Source organism: Cervus canadensis, chromosome 16 (genome assembly GCF_019320065.1).
Source record: "Cervus canadensis isolate Bull #8, Minnesota chromosome 16, ASM1932006v1, whole genome shotgun sequence".
Lineage (NCBI taxonomy): Eukaryota > Metazoa > Chordata > Mammalia > Artiodactyla > Cervidae > Cervus > Cervus canadensis.
Genome location: NC_057401.1, coordinates 37,266,840 through 37,290,691, shown reverse-complemented (window position 1 = coordinate 37,290,691; position 23,852 = coordinate 37,266,840). Strand labels below are relative to the sequence as shown.

At 38.9% G+C, this 23,852-nt stretch overlaps 1 protein-coding gene across 1 annotated transcript in view; it reads left to right on the top strand.

Annotated features, from left to right (window-relative positions):
• DNAJC21 (DnaJ heat shock protein family (Hsp40) member C21) overlaps window positions 1-20,768 on the top strand; it is a 29,315-nt gene extending 8,547 nt beyond the window's left edge. Inside the window, exons 3-12 of the mRNA XM_043488886.1 lie at window positions 1,044-1,167; window positions 1,490-1,612; window positions 2,006-2,310; window positions 3,167-3,318; window positions 5,773-5,860; window positions 8,588-8,746; window positions 9,159-9,201; window positions 13,743-13,915; window positions 19,713-19,788; window positions 20,281-20,768. Of these exons, the coding sequence (XP_043344821.1) occupies window positions 1,044-1,167; window positions 1,490-1,612; window positions 2,006-2,310; window positions 3,167-3,318; window positions 5,773-5,860; window positions 8,588-8,746; window positions 9,159-9,201; window positions 13,743-13,915; window positions 19,713-19,788; window positions 20,281-20,448 (1,411 nt within the window). The 3' untranslated portion in view covers window positions 20,449-20,768. The remainder of the gene's footprint in view (window positions 1-1,043; window positions 1,168-1,489; window positions 1,613-2,005; window positions 2,311-3,166; window positions 3,319-5,772; window positions 5,861-8,587; window positions 8,747-9,158; window positions 9,202-13,742; window positions 13,916-19,712; window positions 19,789-20,280) is intronic.
• The last annotated feature ends 3,084 nt before the right edge of the window (window positions 20,769-23,852 follow it).

Genomic DNA, 23,852 nt, shown 5'->3' with positions numbered 1-23,852 from the left:
GAATACTAGATTTTTCTCCTCCTGAGGAATTTGAAAATGTGGCCTTAGAAATGCTTTTGCTTTCCTTTGGAAGCTTTGAGATTCTTTCCTGCCTTCCATTTGCTCTAACTCTTCTCTAGATCTTAGGTGGTATTCCTGCCCGAGGAGTCCCTTGTCCTTTTGTTTGAAGCACCTACCTTTTAATTCTCCTGTGAACTGGAAGCAGTTCGGCACAGTGGCAAGGAGTGTGGTTCTTCTGATGCTGGACTCATGGTTTTGAATTCTAGCTCTGCTGCTTATTGGCTTTATGATTGTGGGCAACATTATTTAATATTGCTGAGCTTCAATTTCTTGTTGTATCAAACAAGGATAATAATTGACTTTATGGAGTGAGGGTCAGTTGTATGTGTGTGAAGTTCTTAGATGGTTTACAGAAACACTAGGAGAGTGTTACTCATGTCCATGTTGGTAAATTCCCAGATCCCAAAAGTGTATTTAGTCTATGGAGCAGGTGATGTCTACTACTGTCTGACTTAGGCTTTTTTCTGGTGAAAGTGCTCCTACTTTTCTGGGAGAGTAGAAATTCCCTAGCTTATTAAACTCCCCTCTTCATGTTGGCTAGTTTCATATATGGCTAGTATCATATAATAACTATAATGGACTTGGAATTGCAGTCGAAGTTTTAATCAGCAGTTCTGTCGAAGATTCTTGCAGAACCATAGATTATAGCCCACCAGGCTCCTCTGTCTGTGGGATTATTCCAACAAGAATACTGGAGTGGTTTGCCATTTCCTTCTCCAGGGGATCTTCCCAGCCAAGGGATTGAGCATAGGGATTGAACCTAGGGATTGTCTCCTGTGTTGACATGCAGATTTTTTACCACTGAACCACCTGGGAAGCTATTAAGTCTTTAACTGTTGATATTTTTCTTCAAGGTTTTGGTTGTGGGTTGGCCACGTTAAAGTGTAAAGAAGTTATATTTTGACTGTTTCAGAGTAAGGGATCTTTTGAATTCTTACTTATTCAGCCTTCACTGTTGCTAATTTTTTTTTTTTTTTGCTTAGGTATGATAATCATAGAGAGGCTCTGCTTAAAGGTGGGCTTGATGGAGAATATCAAGATGACAGCTTAGATTTGCTTCACTATTTCACTGTTACCTGCTACTCTGGTTATGGTGATGATGAAAAGGTAAGAAGTGAACTCACTGATAATTTATAAAGCATTTAAGTAAGACTCTTGAATGCAAATTCTTAAAATTATTTGAAAATAGAAAGTGATAAGACTACTCATTTGAAAACTGAGAAACATTGCCTTCATATTTAACCTGTCAGCATTCAACCTTCAGTTGAAACCTAAATGTATTTGCAGTGACAGAGCTTGGGACTGTAAATTTTTTTAACAGTTAAAATTTTTTTTTTAATTAAAAATTTTCATGTTACATTTAAAAATCTTATTCTATGAGTAGACTACAAAAGTGTTAAGAATTTGTGTTTCTGTTACTGTTTTTTAGGGCTTTTATACAGTGTACCGTAATGTTTTTGAAATGATTGCAAAGGAAGAACTAGAATCTGCTTTAGAAGAGGACATGGAAGATTTCCCAACTTTTGGAGACTCCCAGAGTGACTATGATACGGTAAAAGGAACACTCACTACCATTTTGTAATTAGCATTTATCAGTGTGTCTTTTCCCCATTTCTTTATTTTTTTTTTTAAAAAGAGGTTCTAGTTCTCCGTCTTGTACTGTGACTCTCTTATCTTTTGTTTTTCTTGATCCCCTCCCCTCTTTACTTTTTCCTCTTGATCATGGTCCCATTCCATTAATTTCCTCATCAAATTAATTCTGAAGAGTTACTGTGTAAAGCCTTCAAAGGACTGTCTTCTCTATTGATTAATAGTAATGTTATATATATATATTTATATATATAAAGAAAAGAGGTTAGGTGTTTTGCAGCATCAGTATTTATGGCCTTACTGGAAAAAAAATCCAAATGAAAACGAGTGTTCCGCTTGCTTCCCTTGTCCCCAGGTGGTCCACCCTTTCTATGCTTACTGGCAGAGCTTCTGCACTCAGAAGAACTTTGCTTGGAAAGAAGAATATGACACACGGCAGGCTTCAAACCGCTGGGAGAAGCGAGCCATGGAAAAAGAAAACAAAAAGATCCGGGACAAAGCGAGGAAAGAGAAGAATGAGCTCGTCCGTCAGCTGGTCGCTTTCATCCGTAAAAGGGATAGAAGAGTGCAGGCTCATCGAAAACTCGTGGAAGAACAAAATGCAGAGAAAGCCAGGAAAGCTGAGGCGATGAGGCGGCAGCAGAAGCTAAAACAGGCCAAGTATGTGGGCCGGGCTGGAGCCTGTCTAGACGTAGGTGCCGGTCCCCAGAAACGCCATGGATACCTGACCTGGTGCTTTCAAGGGGGTTTGATCCTCACCCTGGCTTCAGCTTTCTTTTTATGTCCTGGTACTGGGATGATGTCTTTTCATCAGCTATGAAAAAGTTTTTCTTTTAAGTTGGGTGTTTTCCTTCAGAGGCCCATTTACACTTGAGATCCTTTACAGACTCTTATAACATTTAATAATAACTAATATTAATTGAATTCTCATTCTGTACAAGGCCACATCCTAAGTGCTTTTCTTGCAGCAGTGCTGTGATGAAAGTTCTGGTTTTTATCCTCTTTCTTTGGAGGAAATGAGACAGGCCCAAGATCACATAGCTAATAAATTGCGGAGGTGGGAATTGGAGCCTGAAGTCAGTCCAGGGCTCTGCTTTTAAGTCCCACGCAGTACTCTACTTTGTTAGTATACTCTTAGAGACTTAGTGCCTTAAAGTTCTGTTGTTTTGAGTCACTATAAAAGCATTGTGTCCAGAGCTTTATAGCATTCTTTAAAAAACTATCTACTTGAAAGTTCTACCCACCTCATCTTTGGGAAAGTGCCACTTACATTGACACTTAGGATTTAAAACCACCTGAAGACTTTTAGTAAGTTGCTGAGAGTTAGATGTTTCAAAACCTGTTATCTAGCAGAGCGATTAAAATCAACCACCCAACCGCTAACAGATTGAAGTGACTTGGCCCGTTTCAGCCAAGCACAGGTTTTGAGTCTGTAGGCATGGACAATTGGGGAGGATGGGTTTTAAGTCCCAGAAGTAAATGAAACCAATGCAGAGACCGTGCCGTGTGTATCCAGGCTGGCAGAGCAGTACAGAGAGCAGACCTGGATGGCGGTAGCTGACTTGGAAAAGGAGCTCAGGGAGATGGAGGCGCAGTATGAAAAGCAGTTTGGAGATGGATCCGGTGAAGATGAAGTGGAAGACCAGGAGCTCAGAGATGGACAGGATGGTAACTTCCTCCATTCATTAAACGCTACAGGGAATGCTTTTATTTTGCACTCAGGATGCTCACTGCTGCTGCTGCTAAGTCGCTTCAGTTGTGTCCGACTCTGTGCAACCCCATAGACGGCAGCCCACCAGGCTCCGCCGTCCCTGGGATTCTCCAGGCAAGGTCACTGGGTTGCCATTTCCTTCTCCAATGCAGGAAAGTGAAAAGTGAAAGTGAAGTCACTCAGCCGTGTCCAACTCTTAGTGACCCCATGGACTGCAGCCTACCAGGCTCCTCCGTCGATGGAATTTTCTAGGCAAGAGTACTGGAGTGGGTTGCCATTGCCTTCTCCGCAGGATGCTCACAAGCACCTGCAAAGAGTTCAGGGACACAGCAAGGAAAGGGAGGGCGAGCGGGTGGACACCTAAAGAACACCTGGGTTCCAGCCAAGTGTTGCCAGTTTCATGTTTGTTTTGAGAATGAGGCTGGAAATTGGATTTTAATGTGCCATCTCCCAGTTCTTAAATATGGCAGATAATTGAAAAACAATTTGGCATGGCAAACTGAAGGTAGTCTATGGAAGTACACAGTATCATTGCGATAATTTCATTCACAATTTTCTGACCATGTTTTAAACTATTTGTCTGCATAAATATAGTGAGAAGTGGGCATATTATCAGGTACAACTGGTTATTTTCTAAAAATGCAATTAAATAGTAGGTCAAATTTTAATAGTAACTCTTTCCGGAAAAGCTGGTGTTGTGCAGAAGCCTGTCTGGTATATATAAGTTGTCTCATTTCTGACCTGTAGAGGGGCTTCTTTTTTGTGCTGAAATGTGTCTTTTCTCTGCCTCTGTCATTAGAGCACAGGCATGTGACTACCATAAAAGGAGAGGATTGGGCATTGTTGAGAATAGTGATCAATATACCTGACTTTCCCCACTGTCTCTGGCTATTCCATGATAAAAAATTAAGTGATCTAATAGTTTAATTAAATAGTTTAATTAATTTTCCCTTATTTACAAGTGTGGCTTTTCATTGAGTAATAGCTCAGATGGTAAAATGGCACTTCTTTTTGCTCCAAATGATTAGGAAATGGAACGTTTCCTTAATGAATTAGAAGTAGTGTGTGTGAAAGTGCTTTGAGAGCTATAAAGCGCCTTATAAATGTAAGGTGACATGATTATGTAGGGTTTTACAATCTGTAAGGTGCTTTCACACACAAGACCTTGCTTTGTCCTCCCACTGTACCCCTTGAATGTAGGTTTCGATCATGTAATTACCTCTGTTTTACTGATGAAGAAACTAGGACTCTGAGAAGCTCTGGTATGTGTCTGAGAACATAGGAAAACATTCTTAGTGGAGATTATGTCTTCAAATTCAATATTCTTTTTTCACTATTTGAATAAGCTATTTGAAAGCATACACATAATTAGAAAGTATCTTATACTAAACATAGGTGCTATTTTGATTATTTCAGAATGTCCTTCAGAATCATACTACCATTACTTATTATAAAAAAGCAAAATGTAGAATATAGGAGAGATATCTTGGGATCTTGATCCTGTAATAAATCTGAAACAGCAAGCAGTTTACTTGTTTATTTCTTCTAAAGATAGAATGTGAGATTGTGCAAAGACTTTCAGCAGAGGTTAGGTTTTGTAAAGGGTCAGTACTGATAGTAATTATTCCATTGTAATAAAGCTTCAAGCTTATAAAATCTATGAAGACAGTGTTGGAGTTTACATATAATATGCTGTTTTGTGAACCATCTTTCTCATAAGGAATATCATAAGCTATTTAAGCTTACTTAAGTGTTTAAAAGTAGATTACAGTTATAGGTACTATACTGTATTTCCATTTGTATGGGCTTCCTTGGTGGCTCGGATGGTAAAGAATCTGCCTGCAATGCAGAAGATCCAGGTTTGATCCCTGGGTCAGGAAGATCCCCTGGAGAAGGGAATAGCTACCCACTCCAGTATTCTTGCCTGGAGAATTTCATGGACAGAGGAACCTGGTGGGTACAGTCCATGGGATCATAAAGAGTAGGACATGACTGAGCGACTAACTTTTTCACTTTTACATTTGTATCAGACAGGACTGAGCGACTGAACTGAACTTGTTGAAAAAACTGCTTTGTGGTAGAAATATGAAAGTGACATTTGATTTTCTGAGGTTAGCAGACATCTAGGACTCTTGAGAATTTTTTGAATCATCTTCTGAGTAGACTTATAAAAAGGACTTGAAAGATAAGGTGATTTATTTGAAAGGCTTCCCCTGTAATTCAGTGCTGCTTTTAAAAAGCCAGCTCAAATCCTGGTAACAATTGTTTTTTTCTTGGTGAAGAAGTAACAAATTTTAGTTTCTAATTTGTGTGCAATTTTAGGTCCTTACCAAAGAGATGTAACTTGCTAACATGTTTTAGATTTATGTTCTAATCAAACAGGATTCTCACTGTAGGCTTCCCTCTGGTAGGTAAAGACAGCGATGAGGCCGAGGACGCAGAACTTTATGATGGCCTTTACTGCCCCGCATGTGATAAGTCTTTCAAGACTGAAAAGGCGTAAGTTTACTATCTCTGCACTCACCTCTTCTTTTGAGGTGAGGTATAACACTTTCAAAGTCCTTAAAGAAGATGCTCAGAGCAGTTGTTCGTGAGCCCTCACCTTCTATCTTGGAGGAATATCTTCCCAGTGGAGAAGGGAGAACCATCTGTACCAGCAGTTAAGCTTGGTGTACTGATACTCATTCATTCCATGTTCCTCTTTAAACGTGTCTGCTGTCTCCAGAAAGAAACGTTGCTTGTTTTGGTGAAAAAGGCAAAGTCACAGAGGCAAGGGGGCGCGGAGCTGAGGCTGGTCCCCTCTCTCCACTAATGTGCACACTCACGTCCAGCCATCAAACTGCCTTGCAGACCGTGGCCCCCAACCCAAGACCTTCGGATCTGTCCTGCCTGTAGTGTATTTGCTGAAGTGGCAAGACTTTGTCATAGGGGAACAGTGATGAAGGGAGAAGTATTAAAAAGGATACTGTCCTAACTCAGGGGCCGAGGGGGCAAATATGGGAGAAAACGAAAGGAGAACTAGCAAGGGAGAAAGAAGCAGAACGTGTGCAGTAGAGAAGGCAGAGGTCAACAATGGAGATGGGGCTGTGGGAATCCCAAGTGGTACCACCGTGTAACCCCAGGGAAAAGTGAGTGTCATGAGGAGCGGTGGGAGGCAGACAAGTTAGAACCAAACAAGGAAACAAAAGCAACAAGGAAGGAGGTTTGAAAATTTATTTTTTATCTGGAAACTGAATGTCAAACTGGCAAGTTGCATGAATAGAATATAGAGTGCTCAGTTCACCTTTTGCTCACATTTCACCCCGTTCGCATGTGCTTATTCTCTTTCCACACATAGACAAGATTTTTATTGGAATAATCCGAGAGCAAGTTACGTGTGTAATGCTCCTTCACCTCTAAATACTTCAGTATATATTCCTTAAGAATAAGGATATTCTGGGGCTTCCCTGGTGGTCCAGTGGTTAAGACTCCATGCTCTCAATGCAGGAGACACGGGTTCAAACCCTGGTCGGGGAACTAAGATACCACATGCCATAGAGCATGGCCAAAACAAAAAACAAAAATAAACACCTTTATTAAAAAAAAAAAAAAAAAAGAATAAGGATATTCTCTCACATAATCACAGCTGTCAGCTTCAGGAAATTTAGAACACTGACGCAGTCCTTGCATTTCATTTACTACCCGTATTTCACTTTTGTTAGTTGATTCTTTGTTAACGTCCTATGTAGCATTTTCCTAGCTTCAGTATAGGATCTAGTGTAGGATCACGTATTATTGCATTTATTTATTTGGTCTCATTTAATCTGGACCAGTTCCCTTGTCTGTGCCATTGACGGTTTGGAAGAGTACTGACCTTTCAAATGTCTTTTTAAGCAGAGCCATTTCTCACTTGGGGTTTGTCCGTTGCCTCATGATTAGATTCAGGTTGCTCGGTCCTAGCTAGAGTGCTGTACACACCTGTGTTGCTCTCAGGGTTTCTGTCTAGAAGCACAGACGGCTGCCCGCCTCATGGCTGGTGATGATTTTGGTCATCCAGTCAGGGTGTTGCCTTATTTTTCCACTGTATAGTTAGTATTTTTCCCCTTGCAATGTTTTCCCTTGTAGCATGTTTAATATGTGGGGAGACATTTTAAATCCCTACAAATAATCTTTCCCTTGATCAAAATTTCCTTCCTAGATTTAACATTTATTGATGATTTCATCTTGTACCAGTCTTCACTAGAATTGTCTCAAAATGAGGCTTTTCCGGTGCCAGCACTCCTGCATCAGAAGTCGTCATTTGACCTTCTGCTGTACACGAGAGCATTGATCTGCATGTCTGTTGTCAGAATGAATTTAGGAATTTTGTGTCAGTATGTTAAATTCATCATTGCCCTTTTTATGCTCAGAATTTCCCAGGTGTGTTCAGTGACAATTCCATCAACCTGACTCCTGTGTCCTTTGACGTGTCTGAGTCATATTTTTGAACTCTTACTTTCCGGCATAGAATGTTCCAGTTTCTCCTGAAAACTTCGTTCTTAAGGAGAATTTTAGTGGGAACGAAAAGTAGGCAACCCCCACTAGAAAATCCAGATCTGAACAGGATGAGATCTAGTCCTTTAGTGTTGTCAGTTTTATTTTGTTAAGTGTTATTTAGTTGCCCATGGGAGCACTGAGATAGACATCGCTTATATAGACTCACACAGAACGGTAGAGATGCATCTGAACTTACGTTTAGGGTAGTGGGAGTGAGAAGAGAGACCGTTCTAGAAAAAAAGCAAAAGGACATAAACTACTCCTATACTTCAAGGCCTCATATCACGATTTCTGAGATCCAAGGGGTCTCCCTTTAAATGTTAGAATCTTGCTTTGTGATTTTCCACTTAGCCATACTTAAGTGATTAAGAGAAAACAGTGATGACGGTTTGAATTCTTAGAATGGGAAAGGAAAAATATAGAACATTTGACGAAAAAAAAGATAGGAAGAAACTATGTAGATAAGAGGACAAAGGGAAGGTGGCGGGGGGGCGGAATGCTGGAATACAGGAAAAAAGAACAGTCATGGGCTTCCAGTGTACTTAAATGCCTAAGAAATCCCAAAAGGGTTCTGTGTCTCCTTATAGTATCACTGATGATTCGCTAATGGGAAAAAAGTAGATTTCAGCTTGGTTGTATTCATCCAGCAACACAGTTGGGCATCTGTGAATTAATCCCATTGCAGTCACTCATTTCAACTTGTCCTTTCAGTATGAGGAATCATGAAAAATCAAAGAAGCATCGGGAAATGGTTGCCTTGTTAAAACAACAGTTGGAGGAGGAGGATGCAAATTTTTCAGGACCTCAAACTGATGAAAACAGTCTGAATGCCAATTCCGAGGAAGAGATGGAGGATGCGCCAAAACAAAAGTACTTCTAAAAATGTCACTAGACCTACTTAGCCCATTTAGAGGTTGCATTTAAAAGCTGTTTTATTGCAGGGAAATTATTCTGTTATGCTAATATTGTCTGCATTTTGGAAGAAACTAGAAGGTTAAGAGAACTTTTAAGTATTGAAATGGATAAAAGCATGATGTCAGACATAATTTTTACAGACTGTATTATGACTATTAATAGCAGTTTTATAACTGGCTAATTGATGTGCTTTACTATCAATTGAACCACTACTATATTTTTCTAAAATGATAATGTGGGTATTTTTCTTTTAATGCTTTATGATACTCAATATTTTTTAATGTTATTCTTTGTATTGCTAGTATTTTGGTATTTTTTCTTTTTACTTAGTCAAATATTTGACATTTTGATCTATATTTGTTCTTAGGCTTTCTAAAAAACAGAAGAAAAAGAAACAGAAACCAGCACAGGTACATTGAAAAAGTTTTATTAACATTCAATATCAAATGTTAAGTTGGAGTGCTCTTGTTTATTTAGTGTAAACTGTATTAAGGAGTGGAACTTTCACACTCTAATTTCATATTGATTGTAAAACAGATTAAAAGAAGCTGAAAGTATTTTGGTTTTTCAGTGCTTTGCCTTATTATATGGGCTTCCCTGGTAGCTCAGCTGGTAAAGAATCCACCTGCAACGCAGGGCCTTATATATGTGGTCAGTTGACCTAGTTACTGTTGTCTGTGTGTTTACAAAATTTGCATGTGGAATTCTCGTAGTATGGATTAACTGAGGGATCACATTAAAAACATCTAGACACACGTGATGGTAAGATTTTTAAATCAAGGTAGCCGTTCACCTCATAAATATATGAAAATGTAAGGGTTGATCATTTGTATATCCAAGTTTATTGTGCCAACAGTGTAAATGAAAATTTGGAAAGGGAAAATTTGCTTTCCTGCTTCTGGGCATGTATCTGGAGAAAACTCTAATTTGAAGAGATCTATGCACCCCAGTGTTTATAGAAGCACTGTTTATAGTAGCTAAGACATGGAAGCAAGTGTCCTTCAATAGATGAATGGATAAATAGGGTGTGGTGCATATACACAGCTATTTAGAAAGAATGAAATAATGCCATTTGCACAAAGTGAATGGACGTAGAGATTAAGTGAAGTAAGTCAGGCAAAGCTAAAAATCATAAAATATCACCTGCATGTGGAATCGAAAAAATGATACAAATGAACTAACCAAAAATAGACTCACAGACATAGAAACCAAGCTTATAGTTACCAATGGGATTAGCGATAGGGGGAGGCAATATTAGGTGTTTGGGAGTAACATATATACTCTACTGTATATAAAATAGTTAAATAACAAGGACCTATTGTATAGCACAGGAAACTATATTCAATATCTTATAATAACATAATGGAAAATAATTGGAAAAATATATATGTAACTGAATCACTTTACTGAAAACCTGAAACCAATACAACATTGGGAATTAACTATAATTTTTTTTAAGGTACTTAAAAAAGGAGTATTTGCTTAGAAACTTGTAGTGATTGTGATTCTTGAAAAAAAAGTTTATATTACTCAGTAAGTCATTTAAATATTTTACCTTGGGGATTCATATTGAATTTCTATCTTAAGAATCACTTTTAACTAAAAGTATGTTGTAACACAACATACTGTGTCACATACATGTTGTTAATATGTGTAACACAATTTTGTGGATTTTTTGAACCTATAAAAACAAAATGAACTTGTCCATTTTCCTAAGGATATTTAGTGATTCTACAGGGAATGGAATTGATTTCTGTGCTGTTTTAATGTGATCTAATTATGTTAGCTTATATTAAGTATTGAATGTTAACTGTAGTTTTTTAAAAAATTGGAAGTGTTTTTATGAAAACTTAGGTAATGCACTAATAATTTTTCATAAGACTTTAGATTTGGCTTGTTTATCCAAATGGTTTATGTTCGGTAATTTTTAGCTGTTTCCTGGGCTTCCCTGGTAGCTCTGCTGGTAAAGAATCTACCTGCAATGCAGGAAACCCCGGTTCGATTCCTTGTTGGGAAGATCCCCTGGAGAAGAGTTAGGCTACCCACTCCAGTATTCTTAGGCTTCCCTGGTGACTCAGTCGGTAAAAAATCCACCTGCAGTGTTGGAGACCTGGATTCGATCCCTGGGTTGGGAGGATACCCTCCCTGGAGGAGTGCATGGCAACCCACTCCATTATTCTTGCCTAGAGAATTCCCATGGACAGAGGAGCCTGGCAGACTACAGTCCATTACGGGTAGCCAAGAGTCAGACACGACTGAGCTGCTAAGCGCGGCACAGCTGTTTTATACTTCAGAAGTTATCATGACACATGAATTAATCACTATTAAAACTGTGACTTGGAACTTTTTGCCTCGGTTATAAAACCACACAGCAAATTGTATATTCCTTTTATAAAATGACTCATGTCATTTTCCACCCAAAAACTCTCTAGTCATTAGTTTAGAACACTTCTTTCTTGTGTACCAGAACCACTGGAAAAGACAGAATAGAGAGGAATTTGTACCCAGTAGGTCCTAAGAGTGCAGCAGTAAGCACATATATTTGTATTTTCTTACCAAGGAAGATACTTACCACCCCATTTTTTTTCTCCAAAGGTATATGTATTCCTTGATGATACCTATGGTTTCTGATTATATCAGGGAGAAAGCCCCAATTCAGATCTAGTTTTCTGTAGCACTTTTCCCTGGATTTTTTCTAAGCTCTTTTTGAAGGGAAAGGTGGTGTGGAGACACATACAGGTAGATCAAGGAGCAGAAAGCAGCAGATACTGAGAATCATGAAACTTCAGGTTGGGAGTTTTCTGTATTCTCAAAAAAATTTGCATAAGCCAACAAGGATTGTAAAAGAAAACCCCAGAAAATTGAAATTGAGTGTAAACAAATAAAACCCTCTTGCTGACAACAAGGAAGAATTAGTGTAAGAAACTTTGAATGTAGCACTCTGAACACCATCCGTGGGACATACCCTGAAGACAAAATTAACTGCAAAAGAAAAAAATATTAAACTTTACTTAGATATTTTAGTGATATTGGTGTGGTATTTTTGAAACTATTTTATGTATATTATAGGAGAAAGCAAATAAATATACTAATGTTGTCAGGAAACAGATTTTGTGGTAGGAGAAGGGAAATACAGGTATAGATTGAGGGAAGGAGAGAACACTAATGAAGTACTGGAATTGGAGGTATGATATTAAAAAAATAAACAAGACACAAATGCTCAGTATACACTGAGGGCCCCGAAGCAGTGACACCCTGTAGCAGTGAGCATATATAGTACACACATCTTAGTTTCTACAGCCCCTTCCCCAATAAAAGGAGTCAGGATTTGGTCCTTGGGAAAATGACTGATTTTAGGGCTGAGACAGAGAAAGTACAAGGTGAGCCTGGATTATCGATGCTGGAAATAAAGGGAGTATTCAAAAATTGATGGGAATAAGTCAGAAGTACCCAGAAGTCAGCTCATGAGCTTGCCAAATATGGGAAATGTTGAGGAATCAAAAAGAATAATGGTGATAGATTTCACATATTGGTTTTATTAAAAAAAAATCACGAGTCTATATTGAGCTTTAAAAAAGAGAGTTTGAGAAAGGAGGCAGATGGGAAGGCATCACTCCAAGAATATGAATTAATACAAATGCAAATGGCAGGACTATTCTGGACCCACCAGTATAATAAATGGTTCACATAAGAATCAACAATAGATGCCAGATCCTTGGGGTAAATAGTTATTAGGAAAGAAGATACTGATACATTCTGTTTATTACTTATTAAAAAAGGAAAAAGGTGCTTTACAGTAGAAAAATCCAACAGTAACCATCTTAACCAAATGATGAGACTTTAATCACTGAAAAATGGAAAGTGACATTTTGCTTCCTGATAAAATGTACTGAGGGCACAGCATTATGTCTGTAACATTCCTGCTAGAAATGTTTAACCTGAATTTAATGAGGAAGTAACTGTTGTTGAGTCGCTAAGTTTTGTCTGACTCTTCTGCGACACTATGGACTGTAGCCCACCAGGTTCCTCTGTCCATGGGATTCTCCAGGCAAGAATACTGGAGTGGGTTGCCATTACCTTCGCCAGGGGATCTTCCCGACACAGGGATCAAACCCGCATCTCTTGCGTTGGGAGGCAGATTCTTTGTCACTGAGCCATCAGGGAAGCCCTGTAAAAAAGGACATTACTGCAATACTTATATGGATTTTGTAACAGATAATGAGTGTGAAGAGGGAACTGGATAGGAAGGAGAATGATCTTAGGACAGACATGGTATCTTCCTGCAGCTTGCTTTTATAGTTCTGGGGATGGGAGTCAAGGGGGGACGTTTTGCAGAGAAAGGGAACAAGGGGAGAAAAGAAGGAGAAAACAAATGTGGCAAAACATTACCCAAGGCAAAAGCAAGTCAGTCGCATTTAGTGGAAATACATTTGTGAGGTGTTTTTTCTTGTGTAATGCCTGTTTCTTACTGTTTTCTTTTTTCCAATGTAAAATAGTTGTTCATTGCTGGATCATTTGGAAACTATGGGAGACTATCAATATCATCCCTAATTCTGCCTAAGGATATTCCTTAATGTTGAATTAAGTTGTAATCAAAGGTTATATATAATTTTCTCTCTTCTGTTTTTGCTAGTGTGTTCTCGTTTTCCACATAATTGAATCAGTGTCTTTGGAAACGTGACTTTGAAGAGCTCTATAATTTTCCTTCATTTGTTCAACCATTCATTTACTGAATATTTGGATTGTTTCCAGTTTCCCCTAATTTAATATTTCTCTAATGGACATTCATATTCTTCTTTTCTGCCTCTCCTTTTTATACCCTGAAGATGTCCTCCTACTAGAGTGTATAGGACATGACCATTGTTTATTATAGCTGTTTGGTAACATAACATAAAAAACTAGTGGTATTACAGTATTTATTTTGTAATGGTGCACATGTTTTCTTACCTAGAACTATGATGATAATTTCAATGAAAACGGAACTGGAGAAGGAGTAAAGATTGACCCGGAAGATACCAACCTAAATCAAAATAGTGCCAAAGAATCAGAAGATAGTCTCCAAGAAAATGTTGGGGTCACAGAGACTGTGGAACTGTGTGATGACCCCAAAACTGAGGCTAAAAGGTAAGTCAGAGTTGCGTGTTGTTTTCTTAATTACTTGTACTGGTAGTGAGGATGGCTTTTCATGTATCAAGTAAAACACCCTTTCCCATGATGGACGCTGTGAGTTGGATGTATCTGTGACTTATTCATACACAGGTATGTCTACCAAGGATGATGTTGGAGGGAGAATGCTAGACAGTGTGCTCAGATGTTTCGGCAGCATGGCCCAAAGCAGAAAGGAGTTTCATGGACCGAGTTTCTGATTTTCTCATTCTGGTGAAGTCCTTATTTTGTGCTGGGTCGGTAATCCTTGGTGAGGCTACAGACAAGGCCATGCCCCACTCACCTGAGCATCACTGTCCAAACCTCCACACTCAGGCCAGGCAGCCTGCGTTCGGCCCCAGCACAGGGCATCAGGGTGGATGTGCCAGCTTGGGGCCTTCGCTCTCTGGTTGCCCGGGAGTCATGGTGCTGCCCAGGCCTCTGGGGTTGGCGAGGGGGAGGTGTCACTCAGGAGATGAGTGATGTGGCTGCCTTGAAGACTGGAGAGTGGAAAGCGGGAAGAGGGGGTCGCACATACTCTGATCCTCGGTGTGTGTCCCCGTTTTACACATGTGGAAACTGAGTCTGGGGTAAATGACTTGCCCTAGAACAAAAACTGGTAAGTGGAAAGGCTGGCTGACTGCATGGAGGACCCAGCTCTGCTAGTTCCGTGGGGCCCTGCTGTCCTGTAAATGTCCCTTGGGGGCTGCTTGGGCGCATGAGCGGTGGGCCAAAAGGTGGGGTTCCAGGCCCCTGAGCACCTCCTTCATCTAGAGCTGAAGTATTTTTGTTTATTTTCCATATGACTTCTGTGTGGGTGTCACTGGGGGCGGAAAAGGGGTACTCAGTGCTCACAGTCAGACTTTGGCAACCACCAATAAAATTCTGTTTCCTCACTTAGTGATGTGAGAAAAAGAATCAGAATTCAGGTGACCTCTTCACTGCTGAGGAGTGGTGGAGCTGGGGTATCCTGATGCCCACTGCTTTTCTGCAGGACCCCTCTGCTGCTTCTCTGCAGTGCACGGACACTAACTACCTGCTACATGTGTGTGTGTGTCTGGAGTACATTTTTTTTCTTCTTATTTATTTTTTATTAGCATTAACATACAACATTAGTTTCAGGTATATAACATAGTGATTTCACATTTATATACATTATGAATTAATACCACAATAAGTCTACCCTCTCCATACAAAATTACTGCAGTATTCTGGAGTATATTCATATGAATACATTATATCTCCTCTAAAGTACATTTTAGAAATAGAGTCTCAGATACTAGCTTCAGAGATGTAGCTGTCTTTCATAATATGGTAAGTTGTTCTTTGGGAATATTATCCTAAATTTTCCCAAATTAGCCTCAATGCTAAATGTTGGATATATTTGTGGCCTCTCTGATGTTATTTTGTAAATTAGTAAGTGTTGAATCTGTTGCATTTTATGTCATTGTGTCTTTTTCTTGATATTTTCAAAGCTGGCTGAAGGGAATGGCAAACCACTTCAGTATTCTTGCCTTGAGAACCCCACGAACAGTATGAAAAGGCAAAAAGATAGGACACTGAAAGATGAACTCCCCAGGTTGGTAGGTACCCAATATGCTATTGGAGATCAGTGGAGAAATAACTCCAGAAAGAATGAAGGGACGGAGCCAAAGCAAAAACAACACCCAGTTGTGGATGGGACTGGTGATGGAAGCAAGGTCCGATGCTGTAAAGAGCAATATTGCATAGGAACCTGGAATGTTAGGTCCATGAATCAAGGCAAATTGGAAGTGGTCAAACAGGAGATGACAAGAGTGAACATTGACATTCTAGGAATCAATGAACTAAAATGGACTGGAATGGGTGAATTTAACTAAGATGACCGTTATATCTACTATTGTGGGCAGGAATCCCTTAGAAGAAATGGAGTAGCCATTATAGTCAACAAAAGAGTTCGAAATGGAGTACTTGGATGCAGTCTCAAAAATGACAGAATGATCTCTGTTCGTTTCCAAGGCAAACCATTCAGTATCATGGTAATCCAAGTCTATGCATGACCAATAACGCTGAAGAAGCTGAAGTTGAACAGTTCTATGAAAACCTACAAGAGCTTCTAGAACTAACAGCCAAGAAAGATGTCCTTTTCGTTATAGGGGATTGGAATGCAAAGGTAGGAATTCAAGAAATACCTGGAGTAAGAGGCAAATTTGGCCTTGGAGTACAGAATGAAGCAGGGCAAAGGCTAATAGAATTTTGCCAAGAGAACACACTGGTCATAGCAAACACCCTCTTCCAACAATGCAAGAGAAGACTCTACTCATGGACATCACCAGATGGTCGACACCGAAATCAGATTGATTATATCCTTTGCGGCCAAAGATGGAGAAGCTCTATACAATCAGCAAAAACAAGACGGGGAGCTGACTGTGGCTCAGATCATGAACTCCTTATTGCCAAATTCAGACTGAAATTGAAGAAAGTGGAGAAAACCTCTGGACCATTCAGGTATGACCTAAATCAAATCCCTTATGACTATTCAGTGGAAGTGGGAAATGATGAACTATGGATGGAGGTTCGTGACATTGTACATGAGATGGGAATCAACACCATCCCCAAGAAAAAATGCAAAAAAGCAAAATGGCTGTCTGAGGAGGCCTTACAAATAGCTGTGAAAAGAAGGGAAGTGAAAAGCAAAGGAGAAAACGAAAGATATACCCATTTGAATGCAGAGTTCCAAAGAATAGCAAGGAGAGATAAGAAAGCCTTCCTCAGCGATCAATGTGAAGAAATAGAGGAAAACAATAGAATGGGAAAGACTAGAGATCTCTTCAAGAAAATTAGAGATATCAAAGGAGCATTTCATGCAAAGATGGGCTCAATAAAGGACAGAAATGGTAGGGACCTTAACAGAAGCAGAAGATATTAAGAAGAGGTGGCAAGAATACACAGAAGAACTGTACAAAAAAGATCTTCACGACCCAGATAATCATGATGGTGTGATCACTCACCTAGAGCCAGACATCCTGGAATGTGAAGTCAAGTGGGCCTTAGGAAGCTTCACTACGAACAATGTTAGTGAAGGTGATGGAATCCCAGTTGAGCTATTTCAGATCCTGAAAGATGATGCTGTGAAAGTGCTGCACTCAATATGCCAGCAAATTTGGAAAACTCAGCAGTGGCCACAGGGCTGGAAAAGTTCAGTTTTCATTCCAATCCCAAAGAAAGGCAATGCCAAAGAATGCTCCAGCTACCACACAGTTGCACTAATCTCATATGCTGGTAAAGTGATGCTTAAAATTCTCCAAGCCAGGCTTCAGCAATACGTGAATCGTGAATTTCCAGATGTTCAAGCTGGTTTTAGAAAAGGCAGAGGAACCAGAGATCAAATTGCTGGATCATTGAAAAAGCAAGAGAATTCCAGAAAAACATCTATTTCTGCTTTATTGACTATGCCAAAGCCTTTGACTGCGTGGATCACAATAAACTGTGGAAAATTTTGAAAGAGATGGGAATACCAGACCACTTGACCTGCCTCTTGAGAAATCTGTATGCAGGTCAGGCAGCAACAGTTAGAACTGGACATGGAACAAAAGACTGGTTCCAAATAGGAAAAGGAGTACGTCAAGGCTGTGTATTGTCACCCTGATTATTTAACTTCTATGCAGATACATCATGAGAAACACTGGGCTGGAAAAGCATAAGCTGGAATCAAGATTGCTGGGAGAAATATCAATAACCTCAGATATGCAGATGACACCACCCTTATGGCTGAAAGTGAAAAAGAACTAAAGAGCCTCTTGATGAAAGTGAAAGAGGAGAGTGAGAAAGCTGGCTTAAAGCTCAACGTTCAGAAAACTAAGATCATGGCATCCAGTCCAATCACTTCATGGCAAATAGATGGGGAAACAGTGGCTGACTTTATTTTTCTGGACTCCAGAATCACTGCAGATGGTGATTGCAGCCATGAAATTAAAAGACGCTTACTCCTTGGAAGGAAAGTTATGACCAACCTAGACAGCATATTAAAAAGCAGAGACATTACTTTGCACACAAAGGTCCATCTAGTCAAGGCTATGGTTTTTCCAGTGGTCCTGTATGGATGTAATAGTTGGACTATAAAGAAAGCTGAGTGCCGAAGAGTTGATGCTTTTGAACTGTGGTGTTGGAGAAGACTCTTGAGAGTCCCTTGGACTGCAAGGAGATCCTACCAGTGCATCCTAAAGGAGATCAGTCCTGGGTGTTCATTGGAAGGACTGATGCTGAAGCTGAAACTCCAATACTTTGGCCACCCCATGTGAAGAGCTGACTCATTTGAAAAGACCCTGATGCTGGGAAAGATTGAGGGCAGGAGGAGAGGGGGACGACAGAAGATAAGATGGTTGGATGGCATCACCAATTCAATGGACATGGGTTTGGGTAGACTCCGGGAGTTGGTGATGGACAGGGAGGCCTGGCGTGCTGCAGTTCATGGGGTCGAAAAGAGTCGGACACGACTGAGCGACTGAACTGAACTGAATACTACATAGTGTTGCGTTACACTCCTTATCAGCATCTTTTTTTTTTTTTTTTTAAAGATTTTACTTACTTGTGCTTATTTTTGGTTATGCTGCATCTTCATTGCTCTGCGGCCTTTTTCTTCTGGTTTCAGGGAGCAGAGGCTACTCTCTAGTTGTGGTTGTGGGCTTCTCATTGCAGTGGCTTTCCTTACTGTGGAGCATGGACTCCAGAGTGCTTGAGTAGTAGCGGCAGATAGACTCAGTAGTTGTGGCCCCGGGGCCCTGGAACACAGCCTCCGTCAGTAGTTCCGGCTCACAGGCTTAGTTGCTGTGTGGCGTGTGGAATCCTCCTGAATCAGAGATTGAACCCGTGTCTCCTGCATTGGCAGGTGGATTCTTTACCACCGAGCTACCAGGGGAGCCCCACTTGTCAGCATCTTTTAAATGTATAGACCACATAACTTAATACAGACTCCTAGGTTCTGACGAAGTGCTTGACAGCATTTTAACTCATTGGTTATAACCCATCCCATCTGTTCTGTAAACATAGTTGCACTCAGATTTTACCGTAAGAATTTGGTTAGCACAAATGAGGGAAAATATGAGAGCACTGAGGAAAATGAAGATTTACATAGCAGATTAAGCAGAGGGATCTTTTGGAGTTAAAGGAGAACAGGAGGAAACTGAATATACTGACTGGCAGTCTCTGGGTTATAGAATACAGGGGAGAGAAACTCATCACATCAACAGAAAGACATCATCTTTTAACAAAAGAAAATGCTTTACATTTAACAAATTTAATTATATGAAAAATGCATTGCAGTGTCTGTTTTTCTCATTTCACTGTGGAACTGGTGAAATGTTTATCATTAGCTGAATCAGGTTTAACAAGTTGTCTCTTAATGTCATAGGTTATTTGTGAGCACTGCTGGTTGGCCATGAAGATAGTTTGCTTCAGTAAATGGAGTATTAAGTACTTACTTTTTTTTTTTTTTTACAAAAATGCACTGAATAAAAAGTTCAAAGATATTTTAGAGGTCTTGCTTTATCTTGTGTTTCAACTTTTAAGTAAATTCCTCCGTTTTTGTATCAAATTTGGTATGTAATCTTACCTCTAAAGTTGTTTTTTAAAGTTGTTCATTTGAGATGTGAAAATTAATTCACTTGGCCATTAAAATGAATGAATTTTTCTTTAAAATGCACGTTACTCTTTCGAATCTTCTTGGGTTCTAGATGACAAGTTAAAAGGGGGGTACATTATTATTGAATTAGCCTGAATTCTTTCATTTATTTTCCAGTGTTTCTAAACCCAAAGGAAAGAAAGCCAAAGATACTAAAAAGTCTGTCAGAGTACCTGCTGAACCACAGACAGTGGTAAGTCCAAACAATATTGACAGCTTTTCCGTGGACCTTGTTGTCTAAGCAGTGTAATCTGCATCCTTGAGTCTAATCTAAAGATTTAAGTGTGTACCTGGTGAACCCTTCATCTGCTACATGCGTGTGGCTCCATCAGCAGTTTTCCTTGATGAATGTAAATTTTATTCAGAATATACGTGCCACTGACATTTTTTTCTTGATGGTAAACAGAGGCACCCTGAACGTCTCAGATTATACCAGAACAGTTTCTGTTGTGTTTTTCATTACTTTGAAATCCAGGGCCTTATCCTTACGGCATGTGCTCTTGAATGTCTCAAGACCCTTAGAGTTGATGGTATTGGTTAATGAAACTCAGCTTCCAAGAACAGTTGCCTCTGCTGAGTCTGTCTTGGTATTTTGCAATTGCTTGATATTTAATCTCAACATGAAAACATTGCTCTCAGATAATAACACTTGCTTTCATTTATGATTTTTTTCTCCCCTTCTCAGAGTGATGTGCTTATCAGCTGTACAACCTGCCATAGTGAATTTCCATCCCGGAACAAACTTTTTGATCATCTAAAGGCCACCGGTCATGCAAGAGCACCTTCATCCTCAACATCTTTGAACAGTGTAACAAATAGTCGAAACAAAAAAGAGAAACGTAAAAACAGATAGAAATTCTGCCAATGCTTTTTTCTTTCAGTTGTCTCTAGATTTTGAAACCAAAAACTGAACTGAAATCATCTAAAGAGTTAAAATTTCAGTGATCTGCAATTTATTGCATTGTGGAAAATTATTTTTTATCTTGTAAAAACATTTTTTTTGTTTAATATATATTTTTTAAACATGTCATTAGTGACTGAATTCTACTTTTGCCATCTGAAATTGACTTGAATGTCCCAAAACAGGTAAATATTGTAAAGTATGCTTTCTTGACTTTTGTTGGCTCATGTGGACAGAAATGTACAGGGAGAATTAAATTATTTTAACACATACAAATTCTCCTTTCTGCTTTATTTTGTGAATTTCACATGAAATACTTTTATATGATTTGGTGCCTTTGTGTTCTGTTTCATGATCTGTTGATGACTCAGATCATTTTAAAATCGTCATGGATTTTTTTTTTTCCACCTGATGCCATGACTCCAGTTCTGATTTTAAAACCATTTCTAAATAACCTGTTGTTGATTACTGCATTTCCCCCCCCGGAGGATAATGATAAGTGAAAACTAATTGAACATATATGGTTGTTTTTCAACAATAGTATTTCTACAAGGTATATCTGTTTAACTTGAGATTTTACTGGTAATTATCAATAGGATATATCTTTTGGTTTTTCACCCTGATTTGACTCATGGAGTTGGAACAAATTAATTTATAGGGTGCTTCCTTCTCATAAATATGCACAGTGACAGGTATAAAGCATGATGAATTCAGGTAGCCCATGGTTCACAATATATTCTGACTCTTTTAATAGAGGATATTCTTCCTTGGATTTTTTTTCACTGTTTTCAGAAGTTTTTTGTTTTTTCATCATTCAATGGAGAGAAACTTTTTAAATGAAAGATTGTGTTCCAGGGCTGCTATTTATGCCATCTATTCTGTAGCAAGGATGAATATTAAATCAGAAGAAATAGGGAGAATCTTTATGAGTGTGGTTGAGTACATGGATCAGTGACGAGTCAGTTTTTAGGATGGATTAAATAGGCAGTGCTTTTAGCTGAACTTGAAAGTAATTTTGAACTCACTAGCTTTGAAATATATACTTGCTGATCAGTGAGGTTAATTCTCTCCATATATCCTTGAATCATCAAATGAAGCAATCTTTAGTTATGCATGAACTCTAAAACACACTACGGTCCCTGATGGCAAGTTTTTCTGAACTGTTCATGGATAATATTGATGGTATGGATCCATTTTGTGCGATGGACTTAAAAAGATGCATTTGTGGCTAAATTTTTATCTTTTTCATTTTAGATAGATGTTTATTTTCTTTACCTCTCCTCTTTCTCCCTAACTTATTGCTAATTCTTTCTAATTGTTTTCCTCCATTTCTTGGTCCCTTTAGGGAAAATACCAGCCAGTTTTCTGTCTTTGATCTTTTCCTCTCAAGTTTCATCTGAACACTCACCACCTTCCTATAATTTGAGCAATCAATTGGTCATAGTCATGAATAGGGATATTAATGAATGGGAGGGCATATTAGTCACAGGTTATTTATCATCAGTAAAAAATTGGAAGTCATCTGGAAAGGCAGATAGTGTCCTGCAGACGCCCTTCAGATCTCCCTTGCTTTCCATGCAGGTACTAACCCTGCAGGTGTATTCAAATTTATTACTACTACATGTGAAGATTGGTTGGGGTTACTTGTCAGTTTTATTCTGACTGTCAAAAATCATCCATACTTTTTAAGAGAGCTTCATCAGTTGTGATTGGAAATTAGGTTTCACATCTCATCCTGTGTATGCTGCTGATAAGTCATTTAACTTCTCTGAACTTCATGTTGCTTATGTCTGACTCAGTTGTTAGCATAATAATATTGTCTCCATTTAGCACACAGGATAATTATTAAGATCAAATACAATAGTATATGTGAGAATGTTTTTTTAAATGCAGAAACTTTACATACAATTTTGTTGAATTTGGATAAATTAAACCTTTTCCAGTTAAAATATTTGCAGATAGCAGTATATGTGCTGAATTAAATGTGCTTTAAGTTTTAAGGGAATTTCCAATCTACTTCTGAAGAGGAGAATAGAAACATATGTTATGCCAAGGGTAAAATGTTATTTTTGCTGACTCACAGACATTCAGTTTTGTCTGAGGCAGAGCAGAATATTGAAAAATATTCGAGCTCATATTTTACATTGATCTCATTTAAATTTAGTGGTAACTACTGTCTTGATTGAAGCTAGCTCAGGTGTGGAAGATGCATTGCTTGTTGGTTCTGGAAGGAGAGTGTTAGGGGAAATCCAATTTTTTTTCTCTCCATAATCATTCAGTGATACCAAACCTTGGGTTCTCTATAAAGTCCAGTGAGACTTCCCCTATTTCAAAATAGGAGCAGTATCCTTATCAAAAGTCCAACACTATAGGAAAATAAGGTTGTATCAAAATGAAAAACATCTGCAGGACAATAGGAACCATAAGTAAAAAGACAAGCCTCACTCAATCTGGGAGAAAATGTTTATGATACATGTAACTGACAAAGGATTAGTATCCCATTAAAAGACAAAAGAACCTCCTGTAAGTCAGTGAGCAGTTGACAGCCATGCATTAATATGAAGTAGTTCTCAAAGTTCTTGGTATCAAGACCCCTTTTAACAATTGAGAAGCCCAAACTGTTTTTTTGTTGGTAGGTTATATCTATTGATAGTTACTCTATTAGAAATTAAAATAGAGGAATTTTTAAAGTATTAACTTATTTAAAATAATACATGTTAAATAACACTTTTGGAAAGCAACTTTTTCAAAATGAAAGTTTAATGAGAAGAGAGGCATTTGTTTTACATTTCTGAAGATTTCTTTAACGTCTGGCTTAACAGAAAACAGCTGGGTTCTCATATCTGCTTCTGCAGTCAGTCTGATGCTCTGTGTTTTGGTGAAAGTATATGAAGAAAATTGAGCCTCCTGTGGATAGGAAGTTGGATAAAGAAGGACCTTGGGGGCCATCCCTGGATCTCCCAAGGTCGTCAGGTCACACTTGGAACTGCTGCGTTAGAAAAATGGGTAAAATACATGACCATAAAACGCTTGAGTAGTCAGACAATATGAAAAGGGGATCATTATCAATGATAATCAGGGAAATGACTTAGTCGTTTCATGTGTTCAAATGGGCAAAAGGCAAAAAAGTCTCACAGGATCAAGTGTTGGTAAGAATGGAGAAATGAGAACAGTTGCTTCGAAGTGATGGTGTCTATGGCAGTGGAAGATGTACGCCCTGACTTGACAACTCCAGGGTAGACTTAGAGGCTCACAGTATCTGCAGAGTCACAGCACGGGGACTGTCACCCAGGTCCCACCCCAGAACTGCTGAGTGAGTTTGAGGTTAACACGACTTCTCGGGTGACTCCTTGCAG